General features: G+C 40.6%; 1 protein-coding gene and 1 pseudogene across 1 annotated transcript in view; both read right to left on the minus strand.

Moving 5' to 3' along the window:
- Positions 1-5,660: 5,660 nt before the first annotated feature.
- Positions 5,661-23,026, minus strand: part of Tbx20 (T-box transcription factor 20) — a 55,414-nt gene continuing 38,048 nt past the window's right edge. The window contains exons 7-8 of the mRNA XM_041656720.1: positions 7,978-8,087; positions 5,661-6,056 (exon numbers count right to left, since the gene is read on the minus strand). Of these exons, the coding sequence (XP_041512654.1) occupies positions 5,716-6,056; positions 7,978-8,087 (451 nt within the window). The 3' untranslated portion in view covers positions 5,661-5,715. The remainder of the gene's footprint in view (positions 6,057-7,977; positions 8,088-23,026) is intronic.
- On the minus strand, positions 11,240-19,842 carry LOC121451642 (annotated as a pseudogene).

Here is a 23,026-nt window from a genome sequence, read left to right on the forward strand (position 1 = left end):
GATCTTTCCACATAAACATGCTGCCCTGAGCGTATCTGCCACCCAAATTGATTTCTAATACCCTTTCCACTAAAAGGAGCCTGGGTTACTTCTAGAAAGGGCTGGCAAGGAAGGTCTAAGATAGACCTGAAATAGTTCATTGTGACAAAAACTGAAGAATGGCTAAAAATAAAATAAATAAATGGCTCAAAAAGAGAAAAATTCTTAATGACCAAATCTGAAACAAATGGAGCTTCGAAGTAATTAAAAATAGAAATGCTATAAAGCATTGACAAATCTGATACTTTTGTCATGAAGCACCAAGACAGGCTGAGGATGTGTATAAAGGCAACATGTCATTCTGAAGTAGATGTGAACTGAAAGAAAACTATGCTCAGTCAAGTGACAAAATTTTAGATTTCTTAGAGTTGTCAAGCCACTATGCCTATTTGTTCTTTTTAAAAATATGTTTCGGGTTACTTCTGGAAATGGGCCGTAGGCTCAACATATGTTCCATCTGTTCACAAGACAGTTTCTACACTGTGCGTATTTATGTCTACACACTACTGTGTTTGTTACTCGGTGCACATGTGACAAAGCAAATGGCAATTAAGACTAAGAACTGGTGAATCCAAATAAAGGATACACAAGATTTCTTACATTATGCTTGCAGTATTTCCCATAAGTGTGAAATCCTTCCAAATAAGATCTATGAAAACTTGAGTTCTGCATACAAAAAAATTAGACGTTTGCAAGCAGAAGGGATGATAGAACCATGTAAAGACGATGCAAGCAGAAGGGATGATAGAACCATGTAAAGACCATGCAAGCAGAAGGGATGATAGAACCATGTAAAGACGATGCAAGCAGAAGGGATGATAGAGCCATGTAAAGACCATGCAAGCAGAAGGGATGATAGAGCCATGTAAAGACAATGCAAGCAGAAGGGATGATGGTACCATGTATTGTGAAGAACAGTTGTGTGGAGGATGCGTAATACCTTGAGTTCGGATAATTCTGCTTGGTCAGCCCATTTGCTATAATGTCACTATAGCATGTATCAGTGCTCATGACTTGGAAAAGGCAGTAGTTTTTAAGCTACATAAAATCAATTTCAGGATCAACTGGTACAAGAGACATAAAAGCATATTTTTCTCTGAGGGAGGGTTCACTGGGTGGAATAATGAGTGAAGAGAATTAAGTAGTACTAGAAAAAGAGAAAAGTAGGTAGGACTATGAGGGCATCTTCCTTAAACAACAATGTCACAACATGACATCATAGGCGGGATCATATCTGGGAATGGCCGGCTGAGTCCCATATCATCCAATCCTCCTCCTTACCAGGGGAGAATGCAGGCACCAAGAGTCACTGTGTGTAGATAATAAAAGGTGTAAATTCCACTCCATTCTTCACAAAAGAAACTAGTATTCACACATTCGTGCTTCTGTACAATTTGGGATAATATATAATTTTAGCTGTTTACAAATAACATGTTATGCTTCAAATATTACATAAGGTTGATAATACATTTCTGGCAGAAATAAATATATTGCACTTAAACAGAACTTCATTAGATGTTACTTCATAGTATTAGGCTTATAATTTTTCCCCATAGAACATTTCCCACGCCCTTCCCCCCACCCCACACACTGCATTACAGTGACTTTTCCACGCAATTCATTAAGCAAATGAAGACACAGCAAACAAGAAGACCGTGACAGTCTGCTTAAACAGGTGATACAGAATTTCATATTTTAGTTAACAAAAGAATCTCTTCAGATTTCTAAAAAAAACATGTTAAAAGCAACTTAATACAACATGTCTTTGCACCAGAAGTAAAATACAACAAATTGTATCTTTTGTCCAGATGTACTATTATACACACACACACGCACACACACACATACACACACACACACACAATTTATTTTCTTTACAGAATGCTTTCTTCAAAGAGGGAAGAGATTGAAATTATGAGAGGGGGCAGATAAAGAAAGCTAGAAAATATGAATTATTAAGCCATCAAATACTTACAAGTGAGCCTTCTATGTTTAGCTTGCAGAGGAAAGGTAAGTGTTTTGGTGTTTTTAATATGGTATAGACTAGTAAGCCATGACAAAAGGGTTTTATGCTTCCTTAATGTTTTAAAAGTTTATAATCTTCCCGTTGCTTGTTTACAGCAATGTCTTTCTTTCTAAGACAATACAAAAAATACATATAAAACCCACACTTCCTGAAGTAACTTTCTAGAGGAATAAGCTAATTTTTTTTCTTTTGTCTACTGGTTTTTCAGAATGGGTATTGTTTTGTTTGTAATAATTATCAATTTTAGAACACTGAGTGAAAACCAGGGTTTTAATACAGCATGTTAGCATGTTCATTAGTGACTAAGTCACCATCGAGCCTTCCTGCCTAACAGTGTGGAAAATCCTCCCATCCGTTTTATACATAGGTGATTTTTCTCAGCATAACTGTCCTTTCCATAAGGACTGTAGCTTGAAAAGTTCATTGGAAATAGAGAAATAGGATAAACAACCTAGCATCTCCCTGAAACACTCACAGGCAATGTGAGACATGAGGTTTCACTTCTAAAAATATTTCTTGGACATGTTGAGGATTCCCTTTCTTTTTATTACTGTGTTTGGGGATGGGAGTGTTGTACCTGGAGAAGCAAAATGGTGGACGCTTGGCCAGTGGTTGGGGAGGTGAGATCTACAAATGGCCTAGGAGTCAGTGCAGCTCTTACACAAAGATCACACAATGTTACTGCTACATCATGAATCTCTACAGAGAAATTTTGCATCTCTGTCCCCACTCACTACCAGTGCTGGTAACCCTTCCAGACAATACACCATTGTTACTAGCTGGAAACGCCAGCAATTGAGCAGAAAGCCCTGAGCTAGACAGTGTTACCTAACAACTGTTGATATGTCATGCACATCTGGATGTAGTCCCGCAAGAACTGCTGGGGACAGGAAGCAGGTGGGATGATTCACTAAACAAAGAATGGGCACAACTCAGCTTAGAATTATTGAGGTATATTTTAAAGCCAGTGAGTTATGAACGAGTCCATTAGAGCTCAGTAAAGCAAGGCTGGCCAGGCGTCCTCAGCAGCACTGCGCTTGGCCACGCAAAGGGGAAGACCTGAATTTATTCCAACTATATTTTAAGGCTTAGTCATGATTATCCAATTGAATTTACCTGTTACTATCTAATTCTTGCCATTAATTTTGGTGGAGTGATTTTTAAATAGTAAATTCCCAAGGAATTAATAAGAATTGATGGCCAGAATAAACACCAAAGTTACAGGTGGCTCCCAGGCTTGACTGCTAGGCACTCACATGGCCCCATTTCCCTTGGATGGCTTCTGTCTGGTTCATGTGATACCAACAGGGGAAACAAACACCCAGTTAAGAACTTTAGGGGGAAAAATTTTCCGGAGCCCGCTTTGCTTGGCACCATCCATGCCATTCAGTTTCGTTCTTATATTGCTGAATTACAAGAAAAATTCCTAGAAATATTGGCAAAGATCATATTTAACAACAACAACAACAACAAAATTCTACTGTGAGGCACACAGATTGGGAAAACTACACACAGTATTAAAACAATCATCTCACTGTCATGGGAAAGAAAACGCAGACACTCACTCACTTCAGTAACCCGGCATCCTAGAAGACAGTGATTTTCCCTGCAACACTTTACTCCAAGGTCCTTTTGCAAGAGGCCAGTCATTGAGTACCATTACCTACCCTAACCCTACGAGCGTTTACTTTAAACATCACTCACCACTGGTTTTAAAAATAAATGCATGTCTGTACTTGTCTGGATACCAACTCCCTGTGGATTCACTGCGACACGATGACACATAAGAGGCCAGATTGACCAGCAGTGTCTGACAGGGGAGTTTAAAGTGGTTTTGTTGACAATTCATGCCTCTTTGGAAGCCCGGTATAGACTTTGGTGGAAGAATATCAGGTGAGAAATCTAAAGCCAGCATCCCACCCTACGCTGTGTGTGGTACCTTGTTTCAGAGGTTGGACTTGGCCTAGAAAGTCATTCAACATGGAAACATCTAACAAAACTACCAAATCAAATTGCCGAGTGATGTGGTACCTATATTGAGCTGATGCCTAAATACACTTCTGCTGTCAGGAGTGCCATTTCCCGTGTCTTCTAGCACATTCAATACATTTGAAGTAGGAACAGAGTAGAATGAAAACTACATACGAAATTTAAACTAAAATAAAGTTCAGGGGAACTGTGTGAAGCAAACCAGTCACATCCTAAAGGTGGAACACACTGTCTTCCAAGCTGAAGGTCTAACGACTTTAATAAATCTATGCTATCAGGGATTTATTATTGTAAAATACCAGATTTGTTGCCCTGGACTGTAAATGCTAAGATACATGTTGTTCAAAAATAACATATTGATTATATAGCAGTAAAACATAATCTCTAGTGTATTTATAGAGGGGACGCTTAAGAAGGAAGCAAGAAGCTGGCTGCAGCCCTAGTTTGCTGGTAAGAACTGTCAGGGTTTCTGTCAGGGAGTCACCAGACTAACATGCAGTTTCATGTTAGCGATGGGGAAAATGGAAGGGAGTCTATAAATGTAGCACGGAGAGATAAGAGAAGTCAGAGGCAGGACACACCCATGCCCGCAGGCATACGTGAAAGCGTGGTGAGCCGCCTGTGAGAGAATGGCCAGTGGCGAATCCCTGACCACAATGGCAGCAGCAATAAAGCAGATTCTAAAAAAATCAGATGTTGGCCCAATGTGTTTAAATACGCAAAAGATCCCCGACACTGAAGAAAAAACGAAGGGGACTTTGGTTCGCATGGCAGAGAAATCCCCTTCAGACGAGAACCGCCATATTTTGACTGTAGTTTGTACAGGGGAGCCTTGCGGATCACCACACACAGGCTCTGGAGAGGTCCTGGGTGGTCACGCCAGCAGCCTATTGAGAATGCAGCACCCCAAAAGCTAACCTCTTCGATAATAACAAAAATATCTTTCTTTAAAATAACAGACAGAGGGTTTCCCCTGCATACCTGAAAGGTTTTTTGCAAGAAAAAGAATTAATAGGAAAAAGAAAAGGGGAACGGAATGAAGACAGAACTTCTGGTGCCCTGGCCCGTGGGCAGCAGGAACTCGGGAAAGGCGGCTTTCGCTATTCGTTCATACCACAGGATGCATTAGCACCGACTCCGCCCCTTCCCCAGCAAACTGACAGAAAGGAAACTAAACATGCTTAAGCCACAGCACTATAAATGTTTCGCTATTGGCTCCCATTTCACACTGGGAGAAACGGAGTTGAGCATTTCAATATGCTATGTAGTATTGCCTTCTGGACGATGCTTTGGACCTGTTGATAGAAAGAAAACCTATACACAAGGATTTTATACAATACTGCATCAACAGGACTTTTAAACACTAGGAATAACGCACCTGGAGATTCCTTTGCCTTAGATCATTAAGCTTCCTAGGTAAACTGATGTTTTGTTATTTGTAGGAGCAGGCTGGCTAAACTTTACACTGGATCCAACTGCAGATGAATCCTTGCCCATGATGCATTCCCCTACACTGTGAGTCCAGCTCTCCTCTTTAATAAGTCCTGTATTTCCTGGAGAGCCCAGGCTCCAATTCCCTACATCCCACCCACCCATCCCCCTCCTATGTTTTCAGACCCTTTTGCACATTCTGGATCTAGCTCCCTCGACTCTCAGAAGAGTCATACAAATGGCGTCATCACCGCAGAGGAATGGCGTAGTCCTTGGATGGCTGCATAGGGCCCCTGCTGAAAGTAATGATGATATCGAGGCATATGGAATGATGGGAACGTAGGACCACTTCCCTGCATCGAGCTGGCAATGGCGGATGGGGTCAGAGGCATTCCCAGGCGGCTATATGGTGGCAGAGAACCCTGTATAGGGTGAGGAATGGGTGTTGCTATAGACGCTGTGCTGGTGCCAAGAGCAGTCAGGGTCTGTGGATGCTGAAAGCCAGGGAAACTGGAAGACGATGATACCCAGGAACTGAGAGACAAATTGTCAGATGTTGTAAAAGCTGATCCTGCAAGAAAAACACTCATTAGATTTAGGTGGCTCCATAAATATACTGATGAAGAACTAGAGATCAGTTTATTTTCGTTGTTGTTGTTATTTTGAGATAGGGTCTTACTATGTAGCCCTGGCTGTCCTGGAATTCACTATATAGACCAGGCTGGCCTGAATTCACTGAAAACTTACCTACCTTTGCCTCCTAAATGCTGGCATTAAAGACATGTGCAGCTATGCCCAGTTTAAGATCAGTTTACTTTTAAAAAAAAATTGCTAGTACTCCACATTCAATAGTAGTTGGGCAATAGATGGGACTCAATTATTTCTAAAGAAGGGGTTGGACTGTGTTGACTCATCAGTTGAGAACACTGTATTCCAGGGGACAGTTTGAATCCCAGCACCCACATGATAGGCCACAACCGTCTGTAACTCCAATCCCATGGGAATCTGATGCCTTCTTCTGACCTCTACAGACACCAGGCATGCATATGGTACACAAACATACATGAAGATAAAGTACTTGTGTGTGTGTGTGTGTGTGTGTGTGTGTGTGTGTGTGTGTGTAATAAATATATAAAAAGAAAGAAGAGAACTCAAAGTCAGGAGGCTAAAGAAGTGAGGGTGGTTGGGTCGAGGAAGAGTTTGGAGAGGGAGCTGAATGTGATCAAAACACACTCTATGAAATTCTCAAAGAATTAATAAAACTATTAACATTTTAAGAAGAGGGGAAAATGTTATATCAGCATTTCAAAAAGACAAACCAACATGAACCTTACTAAAGTGCAGATCCAACTTTCTAGATAAGAAGGTATCGTTGGCATCCTACACGGAAGGAAGAACTAACTAAACAGAAGAGCAGTCAGCTGATTGCAAGCCTGCATATTCTGGAGTGGCCGAGCAGTGATGCTTTGCCGGAGAATATGACTTCATTTCCATAAAAAGATCCACATATCTGTATCACCTATCTGTAGGAACCAGATATGTCTCAGCAAAGTCACCTTTTCCCAAAGTCGTCATGAAAACCAGAAGAATAAATTCTTCTACACCAGGAATGCTGAATTTTCCAACTGCGTAATGGTTCGTGGCTTCCTTTCCCTGAGTTATTAGAAATGCCCTGTGTTTTCACTAATTGTCTTGCTTGGTATTTTAGAAACAAACCCAGAAGAAAGGATAGAAATTCTTTCCCCATGTTACCAGCCTACGGTAGAGCCACACTGTCCTCTCTACTCTTTCTTTCCCGTCTTTCGTGCTTCCTGTGTGCTCCGTCTTCTCTCGGAGCTTTCTGCTCAAGTCAACTTGACTCAGTTCCTTTGTGCTTTGGACAACCTCGGGTGTCATTCCCCACCCCGTTTTTGAGGTACAGTCTCTTACTACTCTAGAGCTAACTTACTATGGCAGACTGGAAGCCAGGGAGCCCAGGGATTTGCTTGTCTCTGATTCTCCAAGTCAGGGAATTCTAGGTGACCAAGCCATCTCTCTACCCCTTGGTTCAATTCTTACTTTAACTATTAGGGCCAATGATGGCCCTCTGTCATGATATTTCTCTTTTAAAAGTGTTCTTCATTTTGAACTTTGATCCTAACAAAATATCCCTAATTTTCAAATAATAAAGCTGAGATTCAAAAATGGTAAGAAACTATCCAGAACTGTGATTGGTGGCTCTTTGGCAGTAAGTCACAGACAAACCCGTCTCTAGCCTATTCAAAGGTTCTATGCCTACTACCAACAAAACCACAGACATAGTAGCCACTCAAGCAAACTAAAGAGGCATAGGAGGATCAGCATTGGAGACTGCTTCTTTTGAAAAGGCTTGAAGGCACTTATTGACATGCGCTCCCAGAGGACCAGACATTCCATCAGCAACCTGCCTTCATTCCCTGTCAAGGGCTCTGGCCTCCAGCAGCTCCACATGTCCACATGGTAGACAGCCTTACCTCGATTTGGAGTTGTCTGGCTCTCCTCTCCCAGTACATCCTCTTCTCCGTAGGTGCGGATGGGTGACCGGGCATAGGAATGCTTCTGGATCAGGCTCTCCACACTCTCCCTGTGCAACAGAGAGACATATCACAGTTCTCTTCTGAGAGGAGGTTGGGGGGTTCACTAGCCTATTTTTTCAGCCGAAGAGCAAGACAACTTTCAAAGCTTGTACGTTCATTCACTGTAAAGAGACTTCTGGAACATGAGTTCAGATGCCTAAGTGCAAATGAATACAACAAGGCATAAATAGAAAAACACAGAGCAATGAAATATGGTTATAGGAGGATGGGATTTAATGAAGCAAAAAGTGATGAATGAATCTACTATAGGACGGCAATAAATCTTATAGACTTCAGCAGATAATGATTCAAAACGGATATGAATTGATTCAAATATACTGGCTCAGAATATGATAAAATATTGGGAAAAGTTCATAGTATCAGTTATAAAATGACTCAGTATTCACTCATAATGTAAACACACAGAGTACATTGCAATATAAACAGCTTGGATAATGGACCTAGAAGATCTTTGTGATGTTTAAACTGAAAATTACATAAAAGCTTTAACAGATACATGAGCAAATCAAGACCCTCAGAAACACTGGTACATTGTCTTTGAAGAGGCTCTCCCAAGAGGGCAAATAACTCTTTCGAAAAAACATAGTTATGACCTATCAAAGGGCCAAAAATTGATATTTTTAAATTGTGTGGAATGAGAAAGGAGAAGCCAAACACCCAACTGCTTACTGAAGAAATAAGAAAATAAATCAAGTGTCACAATAACAATTCAGTGTAACATTTGACATTTCACAGAGATAAATCCACACTTGTGAAGATGCTATCTAATTAATAGTGTGTTTGGGGTTCTAAAAGTTTACATAATCATGACGCTGTGGGGTCTTTTCACCAACAGATAATGGGGAGAGCCCACTTCTGCAAATTCCAATGTTTTGTCAATCTCTGTTTGTAGAGATCACCAAAAACCACAATGCCCTAATTTCTGTTGCTGAATTAAAGTATCAAATGAGTTTTCACCAGTACCCAAAATTCATTTTTTATTCAAAATTGTATTGGTTATTCTAGGTTCTTTATTTCCATATAAATTTAGTACTTGTTGATTTATTTTTAAGATTACTGAAATTTTAATCAGAATTGTATCTGAGATGTACACCAATTTATGGAGAGTCGACATTTATAATATTGAGTCTCTTTCAGCCTGTGAATAGTATGTCCTTCTGTTTATCACTAGAGCTAAAAAGATTTAAATATACCAGCCTGACACATCGGAGCCACATTTATCTCAAAACGTTTCATGTTCTACTAAATGCTTTTTAATTTCAATTTTCAACTTCTCATTTATAGTAGATATAAATGCACTTTTCTTTTGCATGCTGCATGTAGCTTCCAGCTTTGCTAGCACACATATTTGTCCCTGTGACTCTTTCAAAGATTTGCATTTATATGCAGTCATGATATCTAGGATCAGAAATGATTTCAATTCTTTGCTTCTGTTCATAATGAATTTTATTTTACTTTTCCCCCATCTTACTGCAACACCCATAATCAACTGCACAGCTCTGAATAGAAGTGTTCAGATTCACTTAGTGAGATCCCACACCATATACACAACGTTGTTCGCAGGACTTGGTGGTTGGCTTTCATTGGAATTGGTTTAATGAAATTCAAAGAATTGATCCCTCCTCATCCCATGTTGCTGACAGGATTTTTTAAAATAAGAAATAGATTTTGCATTTTGATTTTGTTTTTGTTATTTTCTGTGGCTATAAAGAAAATAAAATGGCTTTTCTTTTTTAGTAAGTTAATTTGATCAGTTACATTGGGTAAACTTCTAGTATTAAAATAATTTGGTATTTTTGAGGAAAACTCTAGTTGGTCATATTGGTCATATCAGTTTTGTTTAACTCAACCTCCTAGAATTATTTTAAAACTTTTCCCATGGATATTCAAAAAGGAATATTAGACTCTTATTTTCTATTTTGCAATATCTTTCCTCAATCTTGGTCTTAAGGTAACAATGTTGTCATAATGTCATTTTAAAAGTATCCTTGGATTTTCTTCCTGTTGCTATAATAAAATTGCCTACCAAAGCAACCTAAGGGGAAAGGGTTTATTACAGCTCATAGTGCACAGTTCACCATGACAGGAATAAGACAGAATAAGCCTGGGATGGCAGGTCATGTTGTAGTCACAATCAGGAAAGAAAGAGATGCAAACATGCTTCCTCCACTTACACAATCCAGGATCCAGCTAGGGCATGGTGTCACCTCACCCACAGGAGATGGGTTTGAGTTAACACAATCAAGATAACCACACATGCTCAGAGGTCTACTTCCCGAGTGACCACAGGTCCTGTTAAATTAATCATTAAAACTAACTATCACATAACCCTTCCCTTCGGTTTACTAGAAAAGCTAAAAAATTTTGTTACTGTACATTATTTAAATATTTTGTATAAGTCACCAGGGGGCACCTTAGCCCTTATGGAAACATTAATTACAAATTCACAACTATCAAATTACATTTCTTCTTGAAATGCACTTGATAGTTTTTGTCTTCAAAAAATTTATTTGCCTCCTTTAAATTGTTGAAATCATAAGTGTGCTGATTATTGTACTATATAATATTCCCTTATTAATTTTTGTCTTAGCTTCTTGTGTCTTTGCTGTAGTAAAATGCTCTTACAAAATCAACTTACAGGGGAAGGTTCTACCCATCTCAATTACTGTGATCAACACAACTCCCCACACATAACATAGAGCTGCAGTTCTCAACTTTCCCAGTGCTGAGACCCTTTAATATAGTTCCCCATGTTGTGGTGACCTCCAACCATAAAATTATTTCATTGCTTCTTCATATCTGTAGTTGTCTACTGTTATGAGTTGTCATTTAAATATCTGTGTTTTCTGTTGCTCTTAGGTGACCCCTGTGAAGGTTCACTTAACCCAGAAAGGGTCACAACCACAGCTTGAGAACCACTACCATAGCCCAATTTGCTCTGGTCAGTTCTTCATGGCGGTCTGAGAGTTGAGAGATTATGCAGTCTCAAGAGTGGTGTTAGTCCCCACATGCCTAATAACGGGGACTGTGTTTCCTTCCTGATCTGTTTGACTGGAGAAGTGTCAATTTTATTAATCTCTGCATTCATGGTTCCTGCTTTTCTCCCCTTATTTTCTTTTCCCCCAACAAATAGGACTTTTTATTTGTCACTATTAGAAACAGATTCTTTGATTAGTGACTCATACCCATCAGCCCGTTCAACTTTAGCACCTGTCTCATCACCAATAGCTTTCCCAGAACTACCACCTTCACCAGGGAGCTCCAAGAGATTTCCCAATTCAAACTTGGGTTTCTTCGGCATTTTCACTTTTCTAACAAAGACATCATGAAGAGAATAAATGGACTGGCAAGACTTTTCTATTTTTCCCAATGCTGTCTAGAATCAATTTATTAACCACTTCCTACAAGTCATTTTGTCTGCACTTCTCGGATTATAATTTTCATCATCTTCTGGATCTAGGGGACCTCCTAGTGCTGTGCACGGGAGGTCTTGAGTATCTGGTTATAGTGCTTTTCAGTGAAACCAATACAGAACAGACAGAGCAAATAACCATTGGGTGTCTTGACATGAGTGTCAATCATGGTCTACCACTTTTTGACCATAGAACACATTTTGTCCCAGGTAAGATCCATGCCATGAAAGTTAGTTGGACAGTTTTTACCCTAAAGATCCCCAGTAATTACCTTGAAATTTCTAAGTGCCACTTTGTCCTTCTGTACATCAGCAAGGCTCACTTCAAACATGCGACTCTTGGGGCCATCAGATGCAATTTTGGTTCCTTGAGTCCTTGTGAGCAGTGTTTTTTCAATGTTTCTGATATTGAACATAGTCGGAGCTTTCACATCATACCAACCTTTCTTCAAAAAAGATCACTCCCTTCCTGATGGCTTTCTTCAGGCACTTGTTCTTACTGAGCACCATGGTGCTGCTGAGAGCTCTTATGGTTTTTTTCCTTCTTCTTTGAATTGATTTGTTCTTCCTCTCCTAGTTTCTTTGAGAATGAAGATGTGGGTGATTGGTCTTAGACATTTCTTCATTTCTAAAGGAAGACTATACTACTCAGTAGTGTTCCAACAGCTTCCCTTTTCTTGTTTAGCAGTTACAGCTTCCTTCCGTTACTTTACCGACTGTCTCCACATTTATAGTAAATACTGAATTTGTCACAGTCTACCTTAAGGTGATATTGCACCTTTCAAGGATAGCGGAAGAATCTTGCCAGTCCACAGCACTTAAAAAACCTTGCAGTTATATATTTAATTTACCTCTTCTAGCTTTGTGTCCATCTTTTAAAACATTATATGTTTTATAAATTCCACTCTCTACTTTTACATCTTTTAAAGATTTAAATGATATGGAAACATTTTGTTTATCCAAGTCCTTTGCATTTCTGTCAGTCTTCGTTTCCTCCTGGAGATCCAGAATGAGACCTAGCACAATCTCTTCTGCCTAAAGGACTTCCTTTAACCGATCTACAGAGCAACTAGATGGTGGAGATGAAGTCGTCGGCTTTTGCGTGTCTGGAAAAGAATCTTTGCTCTGCTTTTGCTTTTAAGAAGTCATTCTGGTGGCTGTCATAACTCTACCCACGCACGCTTCCCCTCGGCTCTTCAAAGACAGTTCCTTAGTCACAAGAAGTCCATCGTCATCATCGCTGTCATCCTCAGCTTTGTTCCTCTGACATAATGTCTTTAATCCCCTCAGTGCTTCCAGTCTTTCCTTTGTCATTGACTTCCAGACATTCAGTTATGATGTAGCTTTTACTTTCTTTGTGCTTCTTGAGCTCAGCCCGGTTGAACCTTCTGGATTGCGTGTTTAATTGTTGTTAAATTGGGGAAAATTACATTTCTTTTCCCATCCTCCAGTGACCTTCCAGGGTCTCTAGTTACATATATGTGATGCCTCTTGAAGCTCTTTGTGTTGTCTACATTGTTTCTTTGTTCTCTTTCACCCTTGAGAGTTTGTTAGTCTGTCTTGGATCTCATAAATTTTGTCATCTTCTGAGTCTAATCTGCCCTCCGCCCACCCAGTCTACATTTGACTTTGTAAACAGTCACTTCTTTCAGAATTTGATGAGATCTTTTCTTCATCTTCCATGCATCTAACTCTGCATATGTGAAATAGTCATGACAACTATCTGATTATCTTTGTTGATTATCAGATCGACATGACTTTGGCATTAATTTCAGCTAATTTACCCTCGTGGTAGGGCATATTCTTTCATCTCTACATACCTGGTCCCTTCTTTCTCTGCTGATGTTTAGACTTGACCTTGTCACCAGGCATTGGGAACTGATCTTGCCAGGTACTGCAAGTCCTCACATTCCCACACATATTCTGAAACTTTGCTGTGAGACGTGGTTACATTAGTTGGAAATCCTTTGCAATTCTTCTTCCAATGATATGTTAGGTAGGACTGTCCTTAACCCAAGGCTATTTTTCCCTCCTCTTGTGAAACAAATCCTTCAGGAACTTTTCCCAGTGTCCTGTTGAAAGGTAGTAACCCCTGTGTCAACACTACTGCTGCTTATCCCTTCTGCTTCCACCTCCTTCTGGAAATCCCTTCACATATTTATGCTTAGCATCTTTCAGAACACCTAAGGAAGACTCTTCCTAGATCTCTGGGTTTCTTTTCTTTAAGCCCCCACCTCTCCCTCTCCCTCAAGTATCCTCCGAAGTCTCCTAGCATAGGACTCTTCCACTCTGACTTTTCAAGGAAGCCTCCAAGCGCGCCTCCCTTTCTCACTCCCATGTCCGGGTCTGAACACCCTCAGAAGTAATGCATTGGGGCATCACTTTCCTCTCTTCATTTGCTTTGTCCTCAATGACTGCGCTGCCTTTTGTTGCTTTAGGCCCAATGTCATTTTAGAAAATGTTTTCTGTGAAACTAGGAAACAATCTTCCTCAAGACTCAGTAATACCACTTTTGGGTATATATCCAAAGGATGCTCAATCGTGCCACAAGAACATGTGCTCAACTATATCCATAGCAGCATTGTTATAGCCAGAACCTAGAAACAACCTAAATGCCCCTTGACCGAAGAATATATACCGAAAATGTGGTACATTTACACATTGGAGTACTATACAGCAGAAAAAAATAATGACATCTTGAAATTTGCAGGCAAATGGAGCTAGAAAACATCATATTGAGTGAGGTAACCCAGACCCAGAAAGACAATTATCATATGTACTCACTCATACGTGGTTTTTAAACATAAAGCAAAGAAAACCAACCTACAAATCACAATCCCAGAGAACTTAGACAACAATGAGGACCCTAAGAGAGACATACATGGATCTAATCTATATGGGAAATAGAAAAAGACAAGATCTCCTGAGTAAATTGGAAGTATGGGGACCATGGGAGAGGGTTCAAGTGAAGGGGAGAAGTAGGGATGGGAGCAAAGAAAAATGTACAGCTCAATAAAATCAATAAAAAAAATGTTTAAAGATACTACCAAAAAATGTTTTCTATGTTTTGTTTGTTTCTCGCTCTTGATGCAACACCTTTTCTCAGAGCAGTGTTCCTTATGATGATGTCCTTCTAAGAATCTCAAAGCCCACCAGAACTCCTAGATCAACTCAATCACAGCATCCAGGGGTGGAACACTGGTTTCAGTAACTGGCAGAACTTTCCAGGTAATTCCAACAGAAGGCAAGATTTAAAATAAAGGGGAGATATATGAAGGAAACTTTTCACCAAGCACTCTTCTCTAAGTTTTGAACTTCTGAAGTATGTATTATTTATTCAAAAAATACTTATAAAGTATAAAATGTAATATGACTCTCACAGCTTAGCAAAGGCAGAACATAAAAGATCTGATGTCCAACAATAACAGTTCTGGGACTTATGATAATGGATTAATAAGAATACTAATCATATCAGCTTTTATATCAACATAAAGGACAGAGGAGATTTCATGTTACATTGGAAATGCCATAAATGTTAATGCCATTCATTGACTGTATGAATGAATCCATGAGGAGATGGACTACTTACAACACTCCAACCCTTATTACTAGCCTAACTTCTCTTTGTTTGTAAACTGGGGAACAAAATATTTGCTACACAAGTTCAGTCTTATGTTCAAGTAAATAAATATACTTTTGTACACTTATTTATATAGGTGCAGATATATGGAATTGTTACCACGAACAATATGTTATAGAAATTGTAGGGGTATTAGCAAATAAGACACAAAATATCTTCCCCTTGAAGGAGAATGATGAGAAAAAAAGAGGAGTGAGGGGAAGGAAAGAAAGTAGAGAGAGAATGTGGTAGATATATTCATGATGGTATATATACTCACGATGGTATAATATGCCATCATGAGGGAAACAACATCCTGTCTTTTTCAGCAAAATGGTAGAACAAAAAGACCTGAAGTTAAATGAAACCTTGGCTATGGAAACATGTGTTTTGTGTGTGTCAGTCAACAGAAAAAAAGGTTCTGATGGAAGTTGATAATTAGAGGTCAGGAAGTGGGAACATAGGACGGTAAAGAACAGAGAACTAGACTCAGTCTCTCTCTGTGTGTATGTGTAATGTGCATATACTGAAGCACAACACTAATATGTTAATTTAAAAGACTAAACAGAAAGGATGGCTTTAATCATGGCAGACCACACTCCTGTACTGTTGAAGATAGCAGCCTCTAGAGCTAGTAATATTTACTAACGACTCAACACACTGTAATATCAAAAGGGTCTCTGCTTAGGGTAAGTTAGGTGACTAAGAAGAAAGCCAAGTTGGCTGAACAACCCATCACAAAATGACAATCAAAAACTACACCAAAGTCGATGTCTTTTAAGTCTGTGCCTGAGTCATGCCGTTAATGTTTAAAATAAAAAGTTGAAAGAATTGGTCACTGTTTATACATAAGGAAAAGAATTTGCTTAAATGGCATAGGAAAATGCCTCCTTTTGAATAATTATAAGAGAATATAGCAGTATGTTTTGAAAATATATTCCTTTTCCAGGACTTTCATGTGTAAGCATTTAAATTCCAAAGAGGTGTGTAGTGTTTGCCTCTCCAAAATTGCCTTTACAGAACACCATTTAAGCATCTTTACATTCAACAAAAGAAAACTCATTTTCCAAATGACACGATGAATCACTGCCTTGTGAAAGAAACATTTTGCTTTTCAATAAAAAGTACATTACATTCATTTTGTCCTTGCTAGATCACTGGTATCATTACTTATGCTGTTCCCTGGGAGTGGGGGGGAAAGGGGGATTTTATCGAAGTGATTTACTTGTGTCAGGCCTGGAAGTGAACTGAAAGCAATAGCAGTTCTTATATAGAGGACGGCCTAATTGCATTACTGTCTTTCAAGTGATTGAACACAGTGGTGCATATCAGAGCCATCTCCTCGGAGATGCTGCAAAGAGTAGACAGCTCACGCTGCTTACTTTATGGCAAATCCCTGTTTGCAGCAGAGAGGAAAGAGCAAAGACTCTGTTTAGCCTGCAAAGCCATCAGAAGAGTTTCAAAGACACTGTCCCAAGACGAGTGTGGAGTTCAGCTAGCGGGATGAATGATTCATGTGTTATACACTGTGATGCTCAGTTCTGCTGCCTCATGGTGCAAGAGACTGTGGTTTCTGTTAGACTTGCCTTGCAGTTACCTGAGTACCACTGTGAAGGAGTAGTAGTTTTAGCATCTAATGCTAAACTCATCTAAGCAAAGGATGGCATTATTGCTTTAGGTAGTCTTCAGTGGATGGCTTCTGACTGCTCTGTAACTGTCAATTCTGGGAATACTTGTTCGAAACACAAGCAGACAGAAGTTGACGAAGCAGAGAGGAGGCAGGCAATCATTCTGTTCTCACTGCTTTAGTGTTCATAAGCACTGAAACCATTTCAATGATTTCTTCAGAGTCTCAGCAAGCAAAACCTGCCCACTCTGCTGGAAGTGGAAATGATTTCCTTCCTTCATCCTTGGAATTAAATTTTTTTTTTCCTCAATGCTCAAAACCCCAAAGCTTCCCCCCCCCTCACATTCCTTTTTGCATAACTGCCCTTCCAAACACACCTTTTTCATCAGCACCTGTCAGCTTAAGGGCAAGTATTTGCATGACCCTCTGTTCAGCTACTTTACTGGAAAACAAGGCAGAGGACAGTGGCTTCTTCTGGAAACTTCAGCATGCAATGCCTCTAAGTCTATCCAGCTCTGACCCAGGGCTTCAGCGTTCTGGGGTGTGGCCTGAGCACGTGGAATATTTCCATGTAGTTCAGATGTCATTGGCTGGAGGCCCCATATAGGGAACCACTGCCCTGGGCAACCTTCATGAATGTGTTTGCCCCAGTGCCTAATCAGAAGCTCAGCTTGGCAGCTTGTCCTGTAGCATTGAGGACATATTGTCTCACTATTCTACATCTCCATCGTAACACAACTAAAATGAAGATTTTATAGTGTTCTCATTCTTAGTGTTGTTATTAGATTATGCAAATTAATACAGTATTCATTGGTCCCTGACACAAGAATGCTCAATAAGTATGTATAGATTAAAAAACTCAGTTTGATTTCAAAACTGTATTCTATTAAGCAAACTTATTTTAGATAAAACTGACACTTCTGGTCCCTACACTTTTCCATGCCTTATTTTCCTAGAATTTGCTAAGTCACAAAGAAAATCAGTAAAAAGCAAATGTCATTTCAATTTAATTCTAACTTTCTCTTTTAAAGATAGGCCTTCCTCCCCTCCAAAAACAACCAACAAAACAAACAAAACAAAAAAGCTTGTGTTTAGGAAGAAAATGTCAAACACACTAAAATCAATCTAATTTATAGAAAACAAAACATTTAAATTTTCTTTTTCATTAATTTGTTCTTTATCTCTTCCCTTCTGCTCCTGATTTGGACCTTGGGGTTGTAGTCTGATGCTCCAATGTGGGACTCTGTCTCTGTCTCCTTTCATCACCTGATGAAGGTTAATATCCAGGAGGATGTCTATATGTTTTTCTTTGGGTTCACCTTCTTATTTAGCTTCTCTAGGATCACGAATTATAGGCTCAATGTCCTTTATTTATGGCTAGAAACCATATATGAGTGAGTACATCCCATGTTCCTCTTTTTGGGTCTGGCTTACCTCACTCAGGATAGTGTTTTCTATTTCCATCCATTTGCATGCAAAATTCAAGAAGTCATTGTTTTTTACTGCTGAGTAGTACTCTAATATGTATATATTCCATAAGAGAGCACGAGCAAGGAAATCAGGGCCATGAGGGGTGCACCCACACACTGAGAAAATGGGAATGTTCTTTTGGGAACTCACCAAGGCCAGCTGGCCTGGGTCTGAAAAAGCATGGGATAAAACCGGACTCACTGAACATAGCGGACAATGAGGACTGCTGAGAAGTCAAGAACAATGGCACTGGGTTTTGATCCTACTGCATGTACTGGCTTTGTGGGAGCCTAGGCTGTTTGGATGTTCACCTTACTAGACCTGGAAGGAGGTGGGAGGTCCTTAGACTCCCCACAGGGCAGGGAACCCAGTCTGCTCTTTGGGCTGATGAGAGAGGGGGAGTTGATTGGGGGAGGGGGAGGGATTTAATAAATAAATTAATTAATTAAAAAATTTGTTCTTTATCTCATGTCTCATAAGTCTTTTATAAATAACTTCTTGTCACAACATCTTACTAAAGATTTGTGCAGCTATGTTGTAAATTATAATTCTTCAATATCTGTACATTCCATAAAATATTTAAAAAATGAAAACTTTGGGATAATACAATTTGAGATATATTATAAAACATTAATTTTAAGAACTGAAATATAGTATGTAATCAATTTTGGAAAAGCAAATAACTCTTAAGTTCATCTTTTAAAAAGCTTTTGGACTTGATGTTTATTTGACTAAATCCTATTGGGTTTTATTTTCCTTAGTAGTATGTATTTCTCATTTTGTATTATCACTAACAACTTAAATAAGTAAAGAAATCACTGAAAAACGCATAAGATCTGTTGTTTTGTTCACTAAAATCCCTGGCTATGACTAGAAGAAATCTCTTCAGCCAACTTCAAAGAATTCAGTCTATAAATAAACCCTGTAACTCATGAGGGATTCTTTATTGCAGATACTGTAGGCTTTTCACTATATGTTTGGCAAAATATAATTGTAAATACAACTGAAATACAAATGAACGAAATGAAATTAGCAAACAAAGTTATAAACCACAAAAATGTAGTTACTTTTGCTTCCTCCTATCCATGACTGATTCCCTCCTTTAAAAACTGAAGTAAACAATATTCCCTTGGCCCAAATCTATTCCACCGGCTTTCTTTCAAGAGCTAAGGAAGGAAAGAGAATTACTTCTGTTGTACACTGGGCTAACAACTATTAGGTTGAATTGGTCAGCTCACAGCATGCATGGCCTTTTCAGGAGTCCTGGGTGGCAGAGTCCTCTCTTTCCGAGCTAGACAGTACTGGGGAGAAAGCACAGAAGTGCAACCCAGAAGGATGAAGGCAAAGATGTACTAAGGGCCCACACATGTACGGCAGAAAATCTCATCTGTGGGGAAAATGGCTGCATGTCTAAAATAAAATGACAATAACATCTAAAATAGTGGGGTAGAGGGGGATTGCTTTTAAGGAAATGCCTCTAGTACAGGAGAGCCAGAGAGGTACCTGAGGGTAGCATCCGTTCTGTTCCACCGAGCTCCCTTGAAATGGCTCACGTGCCAGAGAACCAGATGAACTCCATGAGGAGAAGGATTCTTCATAATCCTCACGGTGCATTTTCCCCACAACTGTCTGCCCTCCTCTAAACCTACAGTCACACTTTCAGCCACACAAAGACATGCACTGGGAAACTCACCAGAGCTTAGTGTGGGGATGGTCTCGGACTGTCTTCAAAATACGATGCATCGTAAGAAGTCTTGCTTGGTGCATGAAGGAGTGAGCAAGGGAAGTTGTAGCACTGATGCCACCCTCCCCATATTGTGTCACTTCTATTTGGAAAAGACACAGATATGCAACAGGTACAGAGTTCCTGTCTGAAGATTCTGCCCACAGATGACAAAGAAATGGTAGCAAAAGGAAAAAAAGATTTTCTAACTATTTAATGATGTAAGAGTATTTTTAACATCTATATTCATGTTTCTTCATGCTGTCTTTCATACCAATTCTTCAAAGACCCTTCAAGTTCCCAGGATCCTAAAGGGAGATGGTGTTACACATGTATTTGATGGGGGAGAGTCTTCTGTTTTGTATTAATTTCATTGGTTAAATAAAGAGACTGCCTTGGCCCTGATAGGACAGAAAATTAGGTAGGTGGAGTAGACAGACAGAATGCTGGGAGAAAGAAGCCGAGTCAGTCAGTTGCCATGATTCTCTCACCCAACACAGACGCAGGTTAAGATTTTCCCTGGTAAGCCACCTCATGGGCTACACAGATTATTAGAAATAGGTTAGATCAATATGTAAGAGCTAGCCAATAAGAGGCTGGAACTAATGGGCCAGACAGTGTTTAAAAGAATACAGTTTCCATGTAATTATTTTAGGTAAAGCTAGCCGGGTGGCGGGACACAGCCCCGCCATTCCTATTACAACATGTATTCCTCCATGTTGCTCTGCTATACCAGAGTACGTGAGCTTGGGTTCTTCCTAAAGAAAAGATGTGCACCTCTCTTGTGATTTTAGAAGTTAAATATCCAAGAAAGGTCATGCTCACTTTTCTAGGGCCAAGATCAGCTCCATCTGATGAGATCCTCTTGCTATTTCATAACTTGGCAGGCGACATTAAGTGACAGCATCAAGTGTTAGTGGCAAGAGAACACCCAAAAGAAACGCCATAAGGTGGTAAAGAAAGCAAGAGAATAAATATGCAAACGAGGACAGGTTTCACTTGTACTACTCACTCTTGAGGTAGGCAATATAATTTTTCAAGAACAAGAACTCATACCCTATGGTGGGGAAAAAGCATCAATCCCTCTTGATGACCTAGTACTCAAAGACACTACTTCTCTACACAGCCACATTGAAATTAAAGTCACACAGTGAAACCATATAGGGTCGAGTTATTTTCAAGTTATTCATAATAAATGAGGCACATATTTAGAAAACAGGCAAAAATAACACAGTTCTTCGAGATGTTTAAGAGGTTTTACAGGTGCACATCTACACATTGTCACTGTCTCACCCCACCCTTGTCACCTCAATCCCACCCTTATCACCTCCATCCCACCCTTGTCACCTTTATCCCTACCCTTGTCACCTCCACACAACCCTTATCATCTCCACCCCACCCTCATCATCTCCACCCCACCCTTGTCACCTCCATCCCACCCTTGTCATCTCCACACAACCCTTATCATCTCCATCCCACCCTCGTCACCTCCATCCCACCCTTGTCACCTTTATCCCTACCCTTGTCACCTCCACACAACCCTTATCATCTCCACCCCACCCTTGTCACCTCCACACAACCCTTATCATCTCCACCCCACCCTCGTCATCTCCATCCCACCCTTGTCACCTCCACCCCACCCTCGTCATCTCCATCCCACCCTTGTCACCTTTATCCCTACCCTTGTCACCTCCACACAACCCTTGTCATCTCCACCCCACCCTCGTCATCTCCATCCCATTCTTGTCATCTCCATCTCACCCTCGTCACCCCATCCCACCCTCGTCACCTCCATCCCACCCTCGTCACCTCCATCCCACCCTTGTCACCTTTATCCCTACCCTCGTCACCTCCATCCCACCCTCGTCATCTCCACCCCACCCTTGTCACCTCCACCCCACCCTCATCATCACCACCCCACCCTTGTCACCTCCATTCCACCCTCATCATCTCCATCCCGCCCTTGTCATCTCCATCCCACCCTCGTCATCTCCATCCCACCCTCGTCATCTCCATCCCGCCCTTGTCACCTCCATTCCACCCTCATCATCTCCACCCCACCCTTCTCATCTCCACCCCACCCTTGTCATCTCCACCCCACCCTCGTCACCTCCATCCCACCCTTGTCACCTTTATCCCTACCCTCGTCACCTCCATCCCACCCTCGTCATCTCCACCCCACCCTTGTCACCTCCACCCCACCCTCATCATCACCACCCCACCCTTGTCACCTCCATTCCACCCTCATCATCTCCATCCCGCCCTTGTCATCTCCATCCCACCCTCGTCATCTCCATCCCACCCTCGTCATCTCCATCCCGCCCTTGTCACCTCCATTCCACCCTCATCATCTCCACCCCACCCTTCTCATCTCCACCCCACCCTTGTCATCTCCACCCCACCCTTGTCATCTCCACCCCACCCTCGTCACCTCCATCCCACCCTCATCACCTCCATCCCACCCTCGTCACCTCCATCCCACCCTCGTTACCTCCATCCCGCCCTTATCATCTCCATCCTACCCTTGTCATCTTCAGGCCAAAGCCGCAAGTACTAAAACAACCCTAATAACATCTTCACTGCCAATGTGAAAACAGAAAAGAGAAACTAAGCAGCAACCGTCACTACCTGGACTTCAGAATAAAGCAAGCCTTTTAATTTAACCCAAAAGGCAAGGCAAGACTGGACTGATGGTACATGTCTGGGTTGCAAACATTTAGAAGCTGGGGTGGGAAGATGGGGTTCAAGGCTACTATAATGTGATTCTGACTCAAAAAGGGGGTGGAGAGAAAAGGTAAAAAAGAAAAGGTCCCTTGAAGGAAGTACTATTTCTTGGTGGGAAGTCACCTGGCTGTCAACATTCCCCAGGTCATTAAAACCATACCACATATAGTTAAAGTTTTTCTGTGGGTCCTGTGGTCTCCATATACTCAGCTTTGTGGCTGGAGTAGAGAAGAAGCTACATTGTGTAACTAAATATATAAACTAAAAACATAACTGTGTTCCAACAAAAATTACTTCATCTTGCTAGTCTTGTTCCCAAACTCCACATTTAAAAGTTTTATTCAATGTACA

The sequence above is a fragment of the Microtus oregoni genome, unplaced genomic scaffold, assembly GCF_018167655.1.
Source record: "Microtus oregoni isolate MIOR12 unplaced genomic scaffold, Mior012 000008F_ref0000371, whole genome shotgun sequence".
Lineage (NCBI taxonomy): Eukaryota > Metazoa > Chordata > Mammalia > Rodentia > Cricetidae > Microtus > Microtus oregoni.